Below are 21,326 nucleotides of genomic sequence, written 5' to 3' on the forward strand. Positions count from 1 at the left end.
TTTTTCCCGAAGACTTAAAGTGCGGATTCTGTGCTGGCTGCGCTACTGTGAGGTCTTTAATTTTTTTCTGCAGCTAAGCATAACAAATTTTCTTTTCATGTCACTGTGTGCTTTCCGAGGCAAACTGATGTGGTTTTAAGCAGATTTCACTCTTTTCCAGGTATGCAAACAAGACGCAGTTACACAGTGGGAGGACAGGGTCGTTACAGACCATACGTATGGCTTGCCACACAGGTCAAGCTCTCTACATACTTCTGTGAGGTCAAAGATGTCAGCATCTGACATATTATTTTATACAGGTGTTTCTGAGGCTGTATTTGAGGAGATTCTTTCTGGCCTTGAGCGAAGCTTGCTACCACGCACACATCTCTTGTTGGAAGATCAGCTGCTCTTAACCCTTATGCGTCTTCGGCTTGGCCTTTTGTACAAGGACCTTGCATGGAGGTTTTCCATTTCAGCATCATGTGTCTGCAGAATATTCAACCGTGTGCTTGAGTCTCTGAACACAATGATGAAATATTTTGTGAAGTGGCTCCCAAAATCTCGGGTACTAAGCAGCATGCCTAAGTCATTCATCAAAAATGGCTATGGAAACACCCGATGCATCCTTGACTGTACTGAAGTTTCACTCCACAGGCCAAGAAAGGAAAAAGCTAGGGCACAAACTTACAGCCAATACAAAGCCCGCAACACAGTCAAGTTCTGTAAACAACTTGACTGTGTTGCGGGGTTTCACGTTGGACCCTTACTTGGAGGCCCAGGGAATCAAGATGAACATACCAGCTTTCACTAAAGGTGAATGGAACATCCTTGTTTGCTTTATTGGTACAAATGATAATTTTCAGTCATAAAAAAGGGAATAAATACGTCTATGTATGCAATCTGGAAAAAGCAGTACAAGCCTAGGCAGAGTACAAATATCCACTTGCTTGATTTTCGTCAAAACCATGGGTGCACTATATAATTTTGCATCACTGAGGTGTCTTTTATGAACATATAAAACAGGAAAATTCTCTTCAAACTGCTGAAGTAACAATGCCTTGTTAACAGTTGCCTTGAATTTTGACAAATGCAAATCTTGTAGCAGGTGTTGTTAGCAGCCAAGAGTTGAGAGCTAAACAGCTATGAATTGGGCTATTGTCCTTGCTTTTGGCTAGGCTGTAAATGTTCACGTAATGTACACATACCATTTTTTCTACATTTCAGGGAAAGAGCAACTTTCTGAAGAGGAGGTAACAGCAACACGACGAATCGCATCAGTGAGAATTCATGTCGAAAGGGCCATTAATAGAATCAAGAACTACAGGATCTTCAGTTCCAACCTGAGCATTAAGTGCAAAAAGTCTATCGACATGATGGTCCTTGTTTGTGCAGGATTATGTAATTTTAAGGCCCCTCTGATTGCCGACAGCAGTTAGCACGCATGAAAAAGTGAATTAATGAGCAGATACCTGCAGACTTTGAACTTCAATAAAATGCTACATTCAAAGCATCTGGCTTTTTTGCATCAATGCCATTGTAATAAGCCAAATTACATCCATTTCGAAACAAATGTCTCCCGTAACTCTCCATTATCCCAGCCCTGGACCACGCAAGTCCACTTAATACTAGCAATCTCCCTAATTGTATCTATCCACTTGGCTATCTGTTGTTCTCAACTACCTCTTCCTCCCCTTGGAATTCACTCTCGTACCCAGCAAGCCTTTATTGAACTGCCACATCAGATGTTGCACACGTCTGTTTTCCTCTTGATTCATGCTAATATTAACTCAAGATTGTTTCCTACTAGAAGACTTTCTCTTGCTACTTATAAGGTTGCTCTTATCCTCTTTCTCTGCACAAGAAAGTACTGTTTCTTGGTGAGCATTGACAGGATTGAAATGCCACTTTTCTTTTAAAGCATATCTGTAAGTTGATGTTGATAACTTGAGTGCACCTGGGAAAGTTATCCGAAGAATTTATTCCAGCAAGCTCTTTCACGTGACCTGGGTCAACGGTCACTACTTGTCCCAGATGGTCATATTGCTTTACTACTTCCAATGCGTGTCTACATAAGTTAGTTTAACTGTTGCTCCTTTCCTCAACTGTGAACTGCTTCGCCGTGGTGGTTCAGTGGTTATGGTGCTCGACTGCTGACCCGAAAGACGCGGGTTCGATCCCAGCCGCGGCGGCTGAATTTCGATGAAGGGGAAATTCTAGAGGCCCGTGTGCTGTGCGATGTCAGTGCACGTTAAAGAACCCCAGGTGGTTGAAATTTCTGGAGCCCTTCACTGCGGCATCCCTCATAGCCTGAGTTGCTTCGGGACGTTAAACTCCAACAAACCAAACCTGAACTGAAGCTTTCCTCACGTTACTTTTCAGCTGAGCATTGCACTCTGTCTCTTTAGGTCATGAAGCATGGACTGCAATACATCCTCTTAAATAACTTAGCAGGGGCATGCAAACAGCAAACCTTTTGAATGCGAAAAAAAAAACGCAGTTAAATTCACTTTTCTGTCAGCTGACTGTAGAGTGACAGATCCAGGTTCCCCTTCTTATTCAGTTCTTCAAGATGTGGCAGCATGCATGAAAAATAAAACTTCTCAAGTCTTGGCATCACTTTTTTGATGTAAGCTTCACTGAATGGAACCTTCACAAGCACAGCAGATTTTAACGACCATACATAAAAGAAGCAAAGGCTCTTTTCAGTACACAGCATAGTGAACTGTGTCTGTGCATAGTAACCATTAGGTCCATTTTCGCAAAGAATGTAGTCCCCATTGTTTTTTTTAACATCATATTTTCCACTGTGGATTAACTCTGTACAGTCTTCCAAGAACGAGCATTTAATTTCTAAAATTGCATCATGTGTGTCAATAACACCATCTGGTGTGGCAGATAACCAAGGCTTGCTTTTGAAAACATGTGTCCCATGAATGGAAACAGCTACATTGTAGTCTGCAGCAAACTGGCGGCGGGCCACTTTTGCATGTTGCAGTCCATGCTGTGTAGCAGCATTTCCATGAAACTTAGGGGATGTGAGTGCCTGCAGTGCTTTTATATTTGGCGTTCCTTCACGCTTTGGTATTCTTTTTATGTTAGATGCCGTAATGCGTAGCCGTCTTGAACTATGCCACAGGTGGTTGCTCTGATCCCTTGTAGCAGCCTCAAGTGCAGCCACTGCACGATCAGAAAGTGCGACGTATTTTTCATAAAAAGCACTGCATGCCCCACAAGCTCCCGGCAAGGCGTCAATACTGAAATGTGATCCATGTTGGACAGCAGCAGGTGTGGCGGCAACATCTGGTTCAGGTTGTCGGAACAACGTGCATGGAACAACGTGCCTGAAATGGAAAACACAAATGATAGAACACATACCATATAAATCATGGCCTACCAGTGGTAGGCCAAAGTTCTTCCATGGCTTGCACCACCTCATCAGTGTGTTCTGCTGAATTCACTGCTATCCTTGACAGATTTATCTTTGTTTTGCTGTCTTTATGCTAGCATGATACAATGCATTCATCATCTACATTAGCTCTACACAGGAAAATCATGATGCCTGTTTGATAGCCCATTCATTATTTAGCGTAGGTGCCACTCTTGATCTTAGTGCTGCCACTGCTATCGAGCATTTGGTGAATTATCATTACAGCTCTACTTTGACACGTGAAATACATGGCTAGCCACCTGTTTGATGTTATCCACATAAGTGCCTTTCCTTGAGTATGTACTCCTGTGTAGGTCGGACCTTTGTGGCAGGTTCACTCGCTGAGAGGAGGTTGTGTTGCACAGGTATAAGTTGGGGACACAGTTATGCTACACTGAGCTCACCATGATGACCTCACCAGAACAGCCTTTTTGGGTTACAGCAGGCATGTACTGTATACGACACCTGTATTGCAGCATTGCAGGCCTTTGTGATTCTGTTGGCAAACTAGGAAAGGCTAGGTCAGGTTCGTTAAAAAATTCCACAGTGTGCTACAATTTTAACGTGGCACTGCCATTGCTGCATTCAGAGAGGGTGTAATTATATCTCACTAGACAAACAGGCAGGACGCTTTTACCTACTTCCCAAAATCCATAAGGTTTCCGCAGAAGACTTGTTTACCGCAGATATGCCCGGCAGACCTATTGTTTCAAACAATAACACGCCCACAGAGAACCTATCAATTTTCCTGAACAACTATCTTGCAGATATTCCCACCCACCTCCCTTCCTTTGTCGAGGATACACAGCACTTTCTCCGCATAATAGAGTCTCTGAATGACGCTTCCATTATCCCAGCAGATAGCATACTTGTCACACTTGACGTCGTCGCTTTGTACACAAATATTCCCATCAATGAAGGTATCGACGCACTCTCCAAAATTCTAACTCAAAGTCCTCACCCGCACGAAACTGAAGTGTACCTCACGCTACTTGAATTGGTACTAACACTCAACTACTTTGAATTCGATTCTTCTTACTACCTTCAAGTATTTGGAACAAGCATGGGCACTCCCTTCGCACCCACCTACGCGAACATTTTTATGGGGCTACTAGAATCTAAACTTCTAAATTCATTTCTAAAAAAACCACTTATACACCTGCATTACATAGACGACATTTTCATGATATGGGAGCATGGGGCAGAGACCCTGAACGCATTCGTCACACATTTCAATTCATGCCACTCCAGCATTAAATTCACCTTCAACTCCTCGAAAACGCAAGTCAATTTCCTTGACACCACTGTCCATTTAGAAAATAGCAAGCTCAAAACCACACTTTACACGAAGCCTACTGACCGACAACAAAACTTAGATTTCACTAGCCATCATCCAAGACACTGCAAACAAGGTATATTCGTAGGACAGGCAACGAGACTAAGAAGAATATGTAGCGACGACGACGACTACCTGAAACACCTCCACTCGCTAAAAAACACACTAATCATCAGAAACCATCCACAGACAACCCTTAATAATGCGTTCCAACGAGCAACCACTTTGAAACGAGATGTAGTTCTTAAAAAACGAACAAAAGCTAACAGTCAACGACCTCCTGCACTTATAACTAAATACTCAAATGCGCTTCCAAACATAAACAATATCCTGCGGAAATACCACCCCATTTTAACTGGTAACGACCGTCTCAAGAAAATATTTCCCGATGCACCAAGGGTAACATACAGACGCAACACAAACCTGAAGGACATTCTGGTGCATGCTAGGCTCGGTAAGAAACCACCACCGACAGTAACTTCATGCTCTTGACCTAGATGCAAGACATGCAAACATTTACAAAGGGACACTACGGTTAAAAGTACGGCAAGCGATTTCAGTTTCTATATAAAGACCAGTTTTGACTGCACATCGTCCAATATTATCTACATGCTCCAGTGCTCCTTCTGCCATAAACAATATATCGGAGAAACCGGGCAAACAATGAGTGCCAGATTAAACGGGCACCGGGCTGACACAACACGGAATGAACAGAAGGCAGTGTCGACCCATTTTAATCAACGCCATCACAAATTCGACGAACTCAAATTGTTCATTCTTCAGTCAGGCTTCAAATCGACTAGGGACAGAAAATACAGAGAAGCATTCCTAATCCACAAATTTAAAACACTGCAACCAACAGGGATTAACATGTCCAGAGGAAACCTGGAATCTCTCAGGTACATTCCAGGGTTAGCATAATTTTAAATTAACAAATGTCTTGCACGCGGTCAGACCATTTCCTAGAACCTCGCATAAGTATATTATCGCTCTCGCACTCTTCCCACGTCATATCTTCCACCCCATTTCCGGCCTTCTCACCCTCTCCCTTTGTTCAACTTTTTTTTTTCTCCTAACCCCCTACTATCCGTTCTCGGAAACCATGACATTCCTGTTACCCCCCTCCGCCCCACCTTTTGGCTTTCTCTGAACTCGAGCCATTCCCCCCCCTGCCTTGTCCTTCCTTGGAAATGCCCCTCCTTCCAGTGCCAGCCTATGTTGTTTGCCTTCTTCTCATTTCCCTGTACCATGCTGACTAATCCTCTTATCTAAGTTTTTCAGGTCCTACAGCGCCTCCCCCCCGTCGCAGCCCTTTCAAAGCCTTTGTTCATTACACACCCCCCCAGATATAAGTTTTTCCACTATTGCAGCTTAACGAATCAAGGTTCACCTCCCTCCCCTTCCTGACACGCATCCCCTCTCACACCACTTTCCTTCCCCACCCCCGGGGCCTTCCTCCTCGGAGCGAAGGCCCTATTTAATCCCTGCCAATGATGAACGCTTTGCCCAGACGAAGACAAGTCCCCTTGTCGAAACGTTGGCTCAAGCAACCTGAGGTTTTCCCCTCCCTTGTTCATTTTGTGATCGCCAAGGACCATCTACCACACCCTCTCTCTACCATAGACATTAATTGGTACTGTATGATGCACAATGATAAAAAAAGATAGACTGCTCACCAGGAAGATTCACCAACCCCTGATATAGGCATTCCCTGTAGAACTCTGTCAGTTCATCGTCATTTGCACAGAAGTCTGGAACAGATGGCAGCTTTCTTGGCGATGGTTCATCATCAATTGTTCTTCTTTGGGCCTTAAAATTGATTTTCACAAGGGGTGCTGGCTCCATACTCCTTTTGGTGCCTCGATTCCATGCAGCACATCTGTCGGTGCATGACTCTCCAGTTAGACCAGCCGACACTGCATGGTCTATCTTCCAGAGCAATGCTCCGACATGGCTGCACACTTTTCCTCTTCCAGCCATGCACGTGCATCCTGAGTTTACCACCTCCCCTGATTTTTTGCAACGTGCCCACGCGTCATGAATTGTTCTCACTGACTGGGATGCTTGCACTTGGCATTTCAGAAGGGTAGTACAGTCATCAATTTCGTGCACAAGAACTGTGCCAACCCATCCACTCTGCAGATACGTATATGATTCCATGCTGCAGAATGAATTCATTTGTTTAAGGTCACATGCCTTTTGTTCCACCAAGTAATACACAATATGTGGCATCTGAACTTGTGGCCACTTCTTCATGTCATCGTGCCATTATTCAATTGCACTCGGGTGCTTATATTCTTTGCTTCCTGCAAAAAAAACGACGGTAGAAAATATTGAAGCAAGATAAAATTGCAACACTTAGGCGCATACAGTCAGTCAAAGCAGTCCGAAGCGTTCTCCTGCAGTGCATATTAAACAGTGCTGTGAATGGTGACTGTTCTGTGTGAGTGTTCCACACAGGTATCTTTAAGGCAACTAGAATTACTTACTGGGCAGAGCATTGTGCACTGATTGCAGCAATGCATTGTATTGTAAAGGTAACATTTTACAATTATGACAGGTAAGAAAATTAAGAAACCTTACTTAACAAGAAACAGCTCGACTTAGTGTGACCATTGACATTATTTCTATTCTTGCTAGTAAAGCTGGGCATCTTCCTTTCACATAAACCTTACACGCGAGCACCTACTGCTGATTTCGCTAAGATATGTGTCGGCTGTGACCCCTGCAAAATGAAAACTTAATAATTCGGGGAAATGATACAGCAGCACTGCGGGTTACGTGAAACCTGTTATAACTGCCGACACTGGCGATTGAATACATAAAAACGACGGCACTGTAAACATAACTATTTGACAGTACTTGAAAACCATGATGCATTGCACAAATGCTAGCCGTTTGCTTGCAATAAATATCCGATAAACCAGCAGGACAAAAATCTGAAGGTTGCAGCTTTGACGTGTCCACCTTGCATCGTGACACCTCATGCTTCGACCAAATACTGTTTTCAACTGATGCCATAATGCAAAGTGACGACTGTTTAAAAAAAATGTGCCTATTAGGGACGTGCAATCAGCAGGCACGCAGTGCCCACACGCACGCGCTTTCTCGCTCTTTCGGCATTAAGCAGCGACCGCACCCGAGACAGACCAAGCAGATATGCCCCTCAAGGACTGTCACAGCAGGTGCACCAATTTCGAGTGTATAAACTACATCGCGTTCGAAGGCCAGATGTCAATCTATTACATCTTTTTCCGAGTTTAGCGAAATGTCAGACGACGCGAAGCTCCACATCCAGTTTCCTCTGTTCCTGCGACACTGCTTCGACGCGCGGCGCCGACGGATGCGCTGGCGCTCCGAAGAGCGCGGCCGCACACTCGCATACATCTGCACGCTTATGCGCTCCAGCGGTGCCTTCTTCATGTAGCACTACAGAAAGTACCGTTTTTCAGGGCAGCGCAGAGGGAAAATATGGTGAAAGGCGCGGTCGAACGCAGTTGCAACCTGTTTGTGTCACCGACGCAACGCAGAGCAGACCGCTTGAGCGCTTGACAGCAACACTGCTGTTAGCTCTGACCGGAGCGGTTTTTCTTTTATAACTACAACATAGAAGCGCTCAGAAAATTTCGTGCTCGCATTGACAAATGTCTCCATAATAGATACCAGAAAGCCGTTAAATAAATAGCGAACACTTGCGTAGAAGCACACACCGGATCGGAACACTCACCTCCAATGTCGATTTTCGGCACAACTTGCAGGGAAACATCCGCGTCGCCGCTCGCCGAAGCACGGGCCATTTTGATCACAGTTGCTCACTGCATACAGTGCAACACTTTGCAGGTCAAAATAATGCAGAAATCAACACTCGGATCAAGCTGAACAGCGCGGCGAGTACTCGCTGCCTGTATTCCAGCGGCGACCACCCAAGCCAGCATGGCGGAGAAATCGGCCAGACGCAAGACGGCGCTGCTGTCGAAAGATCGCTGCTTGATTTTGCGTTCAAATTAGGCCCTGTTGACGCCCTTCCGAAAGAGGATCGTTAAATTTGTAAAAATGGTGTCAGCTGCGCTCTGTCATACATATGCTTGGGAGACAATTGAGAGAGCGAAAAGGCTGGTGTGTGCTCAAAGACAGCAAGCAGTCTACGAGAGGGGGTGACTCTGGAGTGCGAACACTGCACGCTCAGAATAACATTTCATAACCCGCGCCACTTTTCTGCGTCACTTCCGCCAAAATTAATTACGTCACAATTAACCAGGGGCCGCTGACGCAACGCATGTTCCACCGTGTTTTGACATACGGGCCATGGACCTTGATCGGCTTTTTTAGAGAAGCTACGCTGCCGTTTTACATATATATTGCGTTGCATTCAGACGAATTATAGGTGATCCAACATTCAGAAGTTGGTAATTTGTGGAACTTGATATACCGTCTAATTAGAAGACGTCCATTACCGCAGCGGTGGCCTAGTGGTAGAGCGTCCGCTTCGCATGCGGGAGGTACGGGGTTCAAATCCCCAGTGCCGCCGGTTACCCACCGGTGATACAATGGGTACAAGCATTCCCCCGGCCTGGCGCTCGGCATCGTTTGGGGTGAATTCTTGGGGAAGGCGTGCCATGCAACTTCCATGCAGTGTGCTAGGTGGTCCACCCAGTACTCCCACAACATCTCTGTTGGAGAGGTGTACGAGCCCAGCACTGGCACAACCTCTCTGTTGGAGAAGTGCACGAGCGCGTCTTTTTTTTTTTCTTTCATGCTTGAAACTAGTTATAAAAATTGTGACAAAAAACAAGGGATGATCAGGCATCTCATGGGACAATTCTGCGAAAGCAGTTGTATGAGCCGCTAGTGATTACTTTTATGCTTTTAGTCGGACGAATGCTTTTTTTTACTCTGAGCCGAGGCTTCACGCACACGGCAGAATTTTTATAAAGGTTGAAAGTGCTTGGGTGGCGGTTGGCGCTTCTGGACAGCGGCAGTGGAGTACTCGAGGGCACGGTGTAAGTGGTCGAGGGTAGCTATAGGAGGTGCGTTGTGTTTCTGGAGAACAGCTGTCTTTCCCACTGCGCCTTTTAAGGGGACAGGGTAGGTCCTATTCTTGCCATGTATTTTAGGCTATGTTCGTGACATTTTTCTCATGATCTGCTGGGGTTAGAACATCAGCAATGTTAGATAGTGTTACTGAACTAGGATAATTTCTTTTTAAAGGTTAGTTTTTTGTTATCTTTTCTTTACTGGACCCACCAAATTTTAGAGCCATAATCTGCAGCAAATAGCCTGTAAATAAAAATCGTCTGCAATAATATTTATAATCCTAGTTCAGTAGACTATCTGTAATGTTTGCTCAATGTCTGGAAAATTTTATCTCCCTTGCGCCTGTAGTTTCTTAAAAAAAGGGTAAAATGCAGCAAAATTTGGTGTTTTGAGATAATTGGCTTTGAAGTGGAAGAAAGAGCTTTATTGCAATATTGCGAAACCCCGTAAATTTTCTCACCAAGTCTGGCAACCTTACCACGCCGCCATGGTGAAGGATCGCCCTACGCTAGCAAGCCACCGCTCCTACGTCGTTCCGATGGTTCTGCTGTGCGCGTGCTTGAGCTGCAATCGTTTTTAATCGCATCCAAGTGAACACATATGGCGAGAAACGTAGTCTTTCCCATCACAGGATGGGAAAACGACCTCAGCGTTGTGCCGCCTTTGAACGAGATGAGGCTGACTGCATTTTATTCGAGCTGGTCAGCCACAGAACGCTGCTTGGACCGAAGTTACAACTTCAGCGCCGAGTCTTATGTGATCGCCTCGTCCTTGCAGACAAACAGTTCTAAAATAAGGTGAGTATATGCCTGTGAGTGTCTAGAACAGTGTTCATGACTAGCTGACGATGTATTTCCTAAGTTATTCGCTTTCTTCCGGCACAAGAAGCCTGCGTTCCGCTGATGGGAGGGGGGGGGGGGGGGGTACGTATTCGTGCCATCGCCTGAGCATGCAAATGAACTGAGCTCGTCAAAACTTGTTCCTGAAAAGTTCCTCGCTGCCATTGAAGTGTCTTTCCACTGTTAAAAGCGCCCACTCGTTACTGACGCGCTTCATGTAGCCATCGAGAGCGACGCGTTGGCAGCGCTTCTTGCGCCGTAGTACATGCGTAGGTTTTGTTTATGGGGAAATTTGACCACCCAAAGCGACTCAGGCTATGAGGGACGCCTTCGTAAAGGGCTTCGGATAACTTCGACCACCTAGGGTTCTTTAACGTGCACTGACATCGCACAGCACACGTAGTACCTCTATCATTTCGCCTCCATCGAAACGGGGCCGCCACGGTCGGGTTCGAACGCGGGTACTAGTGTACGGATACTTGGGACGGCGGTCATATATGCACGCCACTGCCATCGCAGCAACAAGTGTAGCCGATTCCAAAAGCTATTTGTTTACACTTCGCGGTAAAATCGACGGCGAGTCTGCATGACAGCCAGCTGTGGTAGATTGGCATTTTGATGTTTCATGAAGAGTGCTGCGAGATTCACTGCAGCATTTCTCAAGAAATGCACTCCCAGCTGGCTTCCTTTGAATGTACTCTGTGCTTATTAGACCTTGAAACGCGATTTAGAAAGGAGAAACCAGCGTCGCCTCGATGTATTTAGTTTCTGTCTTCATGTCAACACTTCTGAGATAATCACAGCGCTTTAACACTGTTGTAGTAGAATAACAAACTCCTTTGGTAAGTGCCAGGTACCCAAGTGAATGCAGGTGTCATTCTTGGCATGTTGCAGCATACTGTAAGCTTGTATGTGTAGTCTGACGAGAAAATTTCTTGCACTAATTCGCCAAACGTTTGCATTTTCAGAGACGGGCTGCTTTTCATCAAAGCATCATGCTATAGAAGCAAAAAAAAGAACTCATCACCCTACAGTATAATTGCTGCCGTCAGCCAGAATGGAGAAATTGTTAATGGTAGCTGTGAATGCCCAGCAGGGAAGCTAGTGTGCAATCATTTGATGGGAATGTTGCGAACAGTAGCTCTACTACAAAGCAAAGGGTTTACCGAGGCTCCACAAGAGTTATCAGCAACAGATTTGCCTCAACAGTGGAGGGTGCCACGAGGTTCCAACATCCAAGGGTGCTCTATTCAGACTGTTGATTGGCGGAGCGTGAGGAAAGGTGGTGTTAGCGTTGCCAAGATTGCAAAACCAAAAGAGCGGAGGCGCTGCCCCCGCACTGTGGAACAGCAAGAAGCGGCCAAAGAGGAGTTCGCTAGATCACTGCTCCGGCTGAATCCAGAAGATGAATTCGCCCAAGCACTACTGCTGACACCCAACCAACCATCCAAAGAAACAAAATATGGTCCTGCACCTGCATCGTCACCACTGGCATACCAGCAGGCCCTCCATCCACATGGCTTCACAGTTCATACAGCTGGAATTTCTGCTGTGCATTCAGGGGTCCCAAGTGCCATTCCCGACCTGAACTTCTTTCAGAATGCCAGTGCTTGGACCGTGCCTTCTCACCAGAAGGGAAACAGGATCCTCGAGGTATGCTCAGATGCATTGTTATCACAGCAGCATCACAAAAGCTAAATATGATTAGTCTGAAAAGTGAAAGATGAGCCAGTGAAATCGATAATTTAAGAGCATCACTGCGTTGCTGCGACAAAAGTATATTTCAGATTTTGTGGTTGTTTCTTAGCCTTTACGTACTTGTGCATTTAAATGTATACCTCAACAATGTGGCATTGCAAAATAGAATGGCTAACAAAAAGTAAGGCCACATGGTACTGTGTTGACTTTCCTTTTCTTTTTTGTCTTTTTCACTGTTGTGAGGGCCCAAGCTGTAATCAGTTATCCTGATTTTGATCCTATAAAATTATGATGCATTCTTGTGAATAACAAGTCGAACTGCAACTAGCACTTTATCCTCTTTACTTTCTACAAGTATCTATGTGTGCTGCTGATTTGCATTGAAGTGCCCTTTGCTAACTGTCCAAAATTCACTGTAGCTGTTCTTACCTCTGTGCTGCTTGAGAAAGCTAATCATGTTGAAAACCTAAATTTTGCTTCTTGGTGAAGTGACGAAAGCAATGAAATTCAGAGCTGCCTCCTCTTTTCTGTTTCTCTCAGTGGGGAGAGGCAGTGATTTTTTAGAGAGGTCAGCTTGATTGGAATTGGACTGGGGCAAAGAAGGCTGGCTGCTTATTTTGTTTATTTTCGTAATGTTCTGTGCTTCTGTGGAACATGTGTAGCAGGGCAATAATTCTATTTATGTCCCCCCTTTGTACAATTTGTAGGAGATCTGCACCACGACTAGTTTGTCGGCTCAGCTTGAAAGAGATACGAGGCAGCAGTCCAAGAGCACAACATGGCAAAAGCAGCGAGGCCTCCGGTTGACTGCTTCGAACTTTGGTGTTGTACTGTCAAGACAACAGTGGACTACAAAAGGCTTGGAATCCATTACTGCGAGCAGGGACCTCTCCAGAGTTCCCGCCATAAAGTAAGTTAATGCCAGCTGTGTAAAGAACATTTATTTTGTTATCTACCTCATGGTATGTACATCAAGTTCTGCAGTATCGAGCTCCTCCGTGAGACTACATGCTTTCCAGTGTGTGCCATGTAAACTTAAATGATTGCCCAGTATTCTGTGTTACTCGCAGGTATGGAATCACCAATGAGGCAGCCGCAGCCAAGCGGTACGAAGAAGTCCTGAGATCTGCGGGACGTGATGCAACTGTCAGCTCTTGTGGACTGTTCGTCAATCCCGCCTTTCCGTGGCTTGGTGCCTCACCGGATAGAATAGTATTCGATCCGATTGAAGGCACCTATGGTGTCGTTGAAATCAAGTGCCCATACTCGCTACGAGACACCAAGGGCAAGGAGCTTGCTAGGCATGAATTTTGCTCTGAGCTGAGTGATAGGGGTCCCATGTTGAAGAGGGACCACATTTACTATGCTCAGATAATCGGACAAATGGGTGTAGCAGGTCTGAACTGGGGAGACTTCGTTGTTTTCAGCAAGGATTTCATTCTGGTGGAAAGGATTAGGGTGGACGAAAGTGAATGGCAAGCAATGTGGGTAAAGCTGCGAGACTTTTACTTTTCAACATTGCTTCCTTATTTGGAAAGTAGTCTGTGAGGTAGCCTTGTACCTTGACCAGCCGATGCCCAAAACATTTATTAGCCGCAGAATTGGACAATATTTTATGTGCATTATTACTGTGGCATCAGAAAAATGTTATCGTTAAAACTTATCAGCCTAGTCATATCCACTGCAGACAAAACACCTCTTCCATTTGCCTGCAATTATTAAGGCAAAAGCCTTACTGGTAGGGGTGTGCGAATATTGAATTCCTCGATTGCGAACCAACTTTGAATAGGCAGAAAAAATGCCTTCGAATCGAATGTTTGCTTGATGAGAAGAAAAAAAAATGGAAAAATAAGCTAACATTGTTCTTCTTTATTTCAGAATTGCACAAGGCATTTGCAAACAAAATTAAACTAAAATTGCACAGACATGTATACCCTTTGACTGGCAAGCATGTGATCCCGCCCTGCCTAAATTAGTCATACTAAAAAAAATGAACAATGTAAGTTGACACAAGACTGCTGCAGGAATTCGGCTAATTCATCCGGGTTTGCAGTCTCTTCAGGATTGCAATGAGTCTGCTGTATTCGATTGCTGCCGAACAACTGAACACTTTTTAATATTCGGTAATGTTCGAATATTCGCGTAATCTTGATGTATTGAGTAATCTCCAAATATTGATTTCTTGAATTGAATACCAACCGAGCTAAAATATTCTCTTCAAAATTTCGAACATTCGCACACCCCTGCTTAAGCCTTACACATGAGCAGTTTGAAGTCTCTCTGCTGAATTTTTTTTCTGTACCAGCTGTGGCCGCCTTATCCCTGCAACTTCCTAATCTCATCTGCCACCCTGTTACATTTGCCTTCTCTTCGAGTTCATGCTGTTATGTGACCTTTGCACTACATGTTCAATCCATATGCTATTTCTTCCCGATATCAGTTAGGGTATCAAACTTGCCCTCATTGCCAAATTCCATCTTCCTATCTCTCAAAGTACTGTTGTTTCTATGCATGCCTTGTTAGTACGTTTTTCTCGATATTGGTTCTCAAATTCAGAAAAGCCATGTACAAAGCTGTTGTCATATAGAGATGAATGGATGAGCGTTCAAAATAAAAATACCATTTTTTTTAATGCCTGAAAGCTGCCTCAACTGAAAAAGTTCAGGTGTCAAATTTCACAGGTTATAGATATGCAGTATCGTGGCTGTGCAATGTTTTGTTGTCGTGGTGGCATGCCTCTGTTTCCGCAATTTGGCAGATAAACAGCATTTAGAACATTTGTAGTAGTAGTAGTGGCTTTATTTATGCATTTAATATGGAAGGCCAAAGAATTTTTGCTACCCCGGCATCTGCTATCGCGGCTGGAAGCACCTGAGCTGGGGCAGCGGAAATAAAGGATAGCAGGCAGTGTGTGGAAGTGAAAAGAAAGAGGGGAGGGGATAGTAGAAAGGATAGGGGAAGGGGTACACTGTCAATAAATCTATTTACATATATACATGATAAATATAAATATATATACAAGTCGCACATGCGTGAACATCTGGTAGGTCACAGTACAATCACGCGCACGACGCAAAGCACAAAAACAGCTAGAGTGGGGGCATCCAGCTGTTCATCGTCCCGAGGTAGCACACGCGGAGCGTTCGGTCACTGCAGGTCACTACCTGGCGGAGAACAGGCGGGACGTCAAGCTCGAGGAATTCACAGAGGCTCACCATTGCTCGCTCACGGGTGCGTGCACTGCCCTGCGGCCACAATAGCGTTAAAAGAGCGTCTGGGAGAATGCCCAGCGCCCTGTAGGCCGCAAGCATGTCGCGACGGGCATCAGCAAACACAGTGCAGCGAAGGAGCAAGTGTTCTAGAGTTTCTGCCTCACCGCATCCGAAACACACTGCACATCTAGAACATTTGTGCTGTGCTGTCCTCATTTTCTGTCATGCATTTTTCTAATTAGCTCTTAAAGCAGAGGGCTCTGGAGGAACCTACACACGCATAGTAGGGTTGAAGTGCAACATAAGTAGAATGTGAATGCACGAGGCAGACTTGCCATACACGTGGGGATAATATTTTATGTGCAAACATCACAAAATAGTGAAACAAGAGTAGCATTCAATCTTCAGCATCACCATACTGTCGCAGAAGTGGTCCTTGAAGGTTGCTCATAATTGCACAGACAGTCCACATCTGATTGGCTAATGGAGCCAGTGAAATTGGCAAGGGTCGATCAAAAATGTGATAACTTTTGATACGCTGAATCCTTCTCTCGACATGAATGCGAAGTGCAGCAATTTCTTGGGTCTTCCCGACTTCTTCTGCAGTGAACTGGTTACCCCGCAAAAAGGGTGGCAAGTTGAGCTTTACGCCGACTTCCTGCAAAAGGTCTTCGATTCGGAAACCCTTGTCGGCCATGACTATGTCGCCTTTGTCGAATTCCAAGTCCAGGAAGCCACTCTTAATCACACACTCTCTGTCTGACGTGCAGCCAGTGAACAGCTCAGAGACAAAGGTTACAAACCCATTAGGAGACACTCCAATAAGCCCCTTGAATGTGTGTGTGGATTTGTAGTGAGAATACAGCTCGGACTGTGTCACAAACGATGTCGGCACATTGCAACGTATCTCAGTCGCATCAAGCAACACACGTGTGGCAGCATGCCTTTCAAATGCCTCTGGCATGCTTCGGTTGATGGCTTCTCGTGATTGCCATATTGGTAATCGTGCGAGCTGCAGGTACATAAAGTCCATCCATGCAGAAAAGATACGCGACACTGTGCTGACTGAGATGTTGAATAGATGCCCCAGATGCTTGTGAAAAAGATTAAGTCTTAGTTTTACGAGCACAAGAAATAGCACGTTTTGTACAGTCAACTTTCGTGGTCGGCCACAGTAGTCATCTGACTGATGGGTTCCATCTCGTCATTTCATATTTTCCCCTTTTTCTCCAGGGTTCAATAGCTTAAGGAGAGTGTTGAAGCAGTCGTAGTTTGGTAGTCCGGTGTAGAACTGGAAGTCATCATCTCGCTCTTCAAATTTTTCAACTCCAAAGGACATAGCATCCTGTCTGAGTTGTTCTATTTTTTTTTGCGAGCTTATCAGCTCATTTCGAACAAGGTTTAGCTCCTGTGTTTTCAACTGGAGCTTTAGCTCGGAGTCTTGTAGCTTGTTTTCAAGACTTATGCAACTGATTTTGCATGCTTCAAGCTCTGCTTGCAGACTGGCCTCTCTTTCCTTGCTTGCTGCAAGCTGTGCTTGCAGTTCTTGAAATGCAGTAATGTTTATGGGTATAACTTCCTGCAGTGGGCTTGTGCTTGGTAGTTCTTTAGGTGGAGTGCCATTTTCATTGTCGGAATTTTCCTGTGCATGATTTAAAGCAATGTTTGGGAGACAAACTTCTTGCAGTGGGCTCCTGCTCTGCCGCTCTGTAGAATTCACACTGGGATATGCAGCCAATGGTGACACATCATTCTCATTGTGGACATTATCTTGTGCATCATTCTGCTTTGCAGCCTTTCGCTGCCGCTTGGCAGGATGTGGGCACCCGGTACGTTGTCTTGGCGGTTTCCTTGATGTTTTTGGTTTACTGAATGGAAAGACAGATGGCACGGCTGTCTGATGCAGTAACCGCAAACCACTGGCCACACTTACCCAAAAGTCTGAATCAGTGAAATGTTTTGAGTACACTTTAGTTGCCTTCGACACCTTGAAGAGTATCCCTTCATCTCTCTTGATGGCCACTAACCACCTTTTCTTCATTCCTTCATCTGCAGGAAATCTGTGGAATGAAACCTGCAAATAAAAGGCTCAGTTGAGAATGTGCACTTGTCTTTTCATCAACACAAAGTACAACACTTGCAAGCCACCGCACACTGCAAATTTCTGAAGACGAAATTAAAGAACCAGTGTCAGCCAAACACCTTTCACACATCACACTAGTCTTAAAGGAATTTGTAGCAGGAGATAGTCTGCTGTAAAGCACGCCGGCGTAAGACGCCGTACTTAGATCGTCGGGAGATCTGTGCCGCGGACCGGTACTCCGCAGATCGCACACATCTAGCTAGGGTCACGCGTTCTTGCAAAAACAGCGCAAGATCGACGGAAAAGAACACGAAGGTCAGGGGACGATCGAGCACTCGTTCCGTGTCCTCGTCCGTCGTAGTTCTCCCTGTTTTACAAGAATGCGTAGCCTATGGTGTTTCGTTTAACCTAAAGGATGCAGGTGTAGACTCCATAAACGTGTGAGCGAAGAACAAATCGCAGAAGTAAATCGTGTCACCTGGATGACGCGCGCGTCTTGCCGTTCGGCGCTTAGTTTGTATAGAACGCGGCTTTCTGCCGATTGAAACTGGAAACTCTGTGAAATGCCGCAATACATACGGAGGTTCTGTAAAGCTGTCTAATAGAGCGCGCATGCTACGCTTTAAACCGACAAGCATCAACGCTACAAAGACACGCATGTAGTACACGTACCTTTCGTCCGTCCTTGTCGACATAACCGCATTGATTACACATCGGAACGCAGCAGTGAGTTGGCATGTTGAATCACATTCGTGGCAGAGATTTGACACACGTTATTAAAGCATCGACGGACCTGTTGCGGCAAAAAATAACAATTTAAACGCAACTATAAAGCAGGTCACTGAGCATCGACAGATAGACGATCCGAACACCTATCCTTCCATGGCGGACGGTGCACAGTGGTGCCAGACTGTGGTACAATGTTGCCTGAAGTTTTGCAAAGGGTCTAGTCCCCTCCATCATCAACACTTCTTTTCTGCGCTAGCTGCCTTGTTTTCCGGGCCTCCTTAGTGACCAGTCGTGTAGCCCTCTCTGCAAAGTACAGTCGCCGCCGGTCAGCTTCGCGCAACCATTGGACTGTAAACCGTCCTGGAGAAACTCCGAATGACCTCAGAATCTCGGCTCGAGCAATGCTGCCATCATTGAAAGTTAGCACAGCATCCATTGTCGCTATTTTCAGCGTCTTGAGACCAAGAAAGACATTTTTCGGAGCACGCTCCCATACAACGTTGTTGAACGCCTCATTCGCGTTCTGTGTTTTTCCATGAAGACATTTTCGGAGAAGCTCAGGCTTTGAGAGCTGCTGAAACACCGGCTTCACTGCTTCAAGGACCGCTGCCGGGAGGGAATCCTTGTGGATGTAAGGTTCTCCATTCATCTCGCTCTTGTTGAACCGGCACCACGTGTCAGGACCCTTTGGACACAGGCCATGGGAAGGATGAGCATCAGTGGAGGCCATATGAAAATAGGTGCCCCATATACGGCCTTCCGCATGTCGTCCAAGCTGCCAACATGTCTCCTAATGGCCAAGCCATAATATGTCTGAAGTTTGTTGATCACTCGCGTCCTCGGCCAGAGATAACTTTTCCGTCGGGCAGCTTGTTTCCTTTGTTTTCTTTTTTAAGTCTTCGAAACCGGGTCCCCATCCTTTTTTGAACGTGGCCAATGCACTCTAGCTTTGAAACTTCAACATGGTCTCCATATGGCTTTGCTGCTTGCACAGCAAGGAAGCCTTTGCTGTCCCCGTCTCCTAAATACTTAGTGTACCGAACACCGTGTAGTTGCTTGCTCCTTTGAAATATACGCAAAGCTCCTTCGGTCTCCATCCCTCCACTTGAACCTTCATAGTTCCGTTGGCAATGATGCGCTTGTCTAGGTCGGCACGAGAGGTGGCTTTCGATATGCACATTGCGCAATGTTTCGTCATTATTTCCACATCAATGACCTTGCCAGAGTCAACACTGGTTGCTGACACTATGCCATTATTTGAGGTGTGCCCTCGCTTCTGCCAGCTTCCGTCAAGAGCAACAGCGATATCAGTATCTCCGTCATTGAGGTCCTTTGCTTCTTTAGCTGCGCATTCCATTGATCTTTCCGCGGCGGCGGTAACATGATTCAATAGTTCATCATTGTACCGCGAAAATTTTGTGGGTGGTTTTGGCAAGTTGAGCATCGCACACAACGTAGTCCCGGCAGCTGCTCCTTTTCCTATGCATCGCAATGCATAAACAATCCTCACATTGACTTCGTAAAGGCCCGATGTTGTCCGTCTCGATGTCTTGAACCGGTGCGCTGAGGAGCACTTTACACACTGCAGGGAAAACGTGCAAGCAACTCCTTTTCGTGCAGCGTCTTCAACAAGCTGAATGTCGCCACCGCACGCTTTACACGCACAGCTTTCGGCAACGGCACACGAGAGAAGGTCAATGTCAGTCAGGCCATAACCGCGGTCACTTGCCTTTAGGTTCTTCAAGCGTTCCGCCGAGTGCGAAAGCTTCGATGCAGACGCGCACGTGGTGGCCGCGGCGCCCACTCCTCGTTTATCGAGGATGTTATCGTTTATCGTTTATGTGGATGTTATAGGATCATAATGGCAGGCGCCTGGCGCGGGCGGAAGCCTTGGACCGCCATTTTCGGAGCAAACCAGGAGTCTTCTACGTGGACGCGTCCGGCCCGGACTCCAGGGGATGGTACACGGCCGCGGTCGTCCACGAGGGTAAAACAGTAGACGCCCTTACTTTCAAGGCCCAGTCAGCAATTCACGCAGAAGAGGTTGCCATCGCTTTGGCAGCCTCTGACACCTCCTCCAAATACATAATCACCGACTCACGAGGGGCTTGTCGAAACGTCACGCAAGGGTGGGTTACTCCCCTAGCTTATCGCATTTACCAAAACTGTAGCCGAGACTCGGATCCCGCGCACCGATCTATCGTTTGGGCTCCAGGTCACCAAGGCGTCCACGGAAATGAGGCAGCCGACGCCGCCGTCCGCACGCTCTCTCTCCGGGCATTTCCCACGGGACCCGACGCCGACCAGGACTTCCATTTCAATCCGATTTACACTTTTAAGGAAATATGCGATTATTACAATCCACGCACCAAACTCTTCCCACCCCATGCAAAGGGCTGGGGAAGGTCAACGAGCGGGTACTCCTGCGCCTGCTCACCAACACGATGTTGTGCCCGGCAATTCTACAGCAGGGCCGACGCGGTGGCTCAGTGGCTATGGTGCTCGGCTGCTGGCCCGAAAGACGTGGGTTCGATCCCGGCCGCGGCGGCTGAATTTCTTTGGAGGAGAAATTCGAGGCCCGTGTACTGTGCGATGTCAGTGCACGTTAAAGAACCCCAGGTGGTCGAAATTTCCGGAGCCCTCCACTACGGCGTCTCTCATAGCCTTAGTCGCTTTGGGACGTTAAACCCCATAAACCAAACCAAACCAATTCTACAGCATTTCGATCCTAAATTCGACGGGCGGTGCTCACACTGTGGGGAGGTGTCTGACACCTACCACATGAAATGGGCCTGCCCCATCCCTACCCCCTATCCCGAACCCCACCCGAGAGGACTGGGAGGCGACCCTGTCCGGTTGCTGCATCCTCGAGGCCCAAAGGGCCTTAACGCAGCGCGCCCGGGCTGCGGCAAACGCCAATGGTGTGCCTGACTAGGCATCCCACCTAGTGGTTGTAAGGGCGTGACCCTTCAGGTCACGACCCCCA

At 46.3% G+C, this 21,326-nt stretch overlaps 2 protein-coding genes, 1 long non-coding RNA gene and 1 pseudogene across 3 annotated transcripts; 1 reads left to right on the plus strand and 3 right to left on the minus strand.

Annotated features, from left to right (window-relative positions):
• Positions 1–790: 790 nt before the first annotated feature.
• LOC149353489 (uncharacterized) lies at positions 791–8,660 on the minus strand. Its single transcript, XR_016290996.1, has 3 exons — positions 8,473–8,660; positions 6,422–7,051; positions 791–3,323 (listed from the first exon to the last, which is right to left on the minus strand). It is a non-coding gene; the product is annotated as an uncharacterized LOC149353489 (long non-coding RNA).
• Positions 8,661–11,730: 3,070 nt separating this feature from the next.
• Positions 11,731–15,260, plus strand: LOC149353490 (uncharacterized). Its single transcript, XM_089582599.1, has 3 exons — positions 11,731–12,271; positions 13,024–13,226; positions 13,387–15,260. The coding sequence occupies exons 1-3, from the start codon at positions 11,738–11,740 to the stop codon at positions 13,862–13,864; spliced, it is 1,215 nt and encodes a 404-aa protein (XP_089438725.1). The 5' UTR covers positions 11,731–11,737; the 3' UTR covers positions 13,865–15,260.
• A 329-nt stretch (positions 15,261–15,589) lies between these two features.
• On the minus strand, positions 15,590–16,639 carry LOC149353491 (uncharacterized). Its single transcript, XM_089577359.1, has one exon. The coding sequence runs from the start codon at positions 16,559–16,561 to the stop codon at positions 15,926–15,928; it is 636 nt and encodes a 211-aa protein (XP_089433485.1). The 5' UTR covers positions 16,562–16,639; the 3' UTR covers positions 15,590–15,925.
• Positions 16,640–18,557: 1,918 nt separating this feature from the next.
• On the minus strand, positions 18,558–20,174 carry LOC149353492 (uncharacterized; annotated as a pseudogene).
• Positions 20,175–21,326: the final 1,152 nt, after the last annotated feature.

Source organism: Amblyomma mixtum, chromosome 3 (assembly GCF_055824585.1).
Source record: "Amblyomma mixtum isolate Tamu chromosome 3, ASM5582458v1, whole genome shotgun sequence".
In the NCBI taxonomy this organism is placed as follows: Eukaryota; Metazoa; Arthropoda; class Arachnida; order Ixodida; family Ixodidae; genus Amblyomma; species Amblyomma mixtum.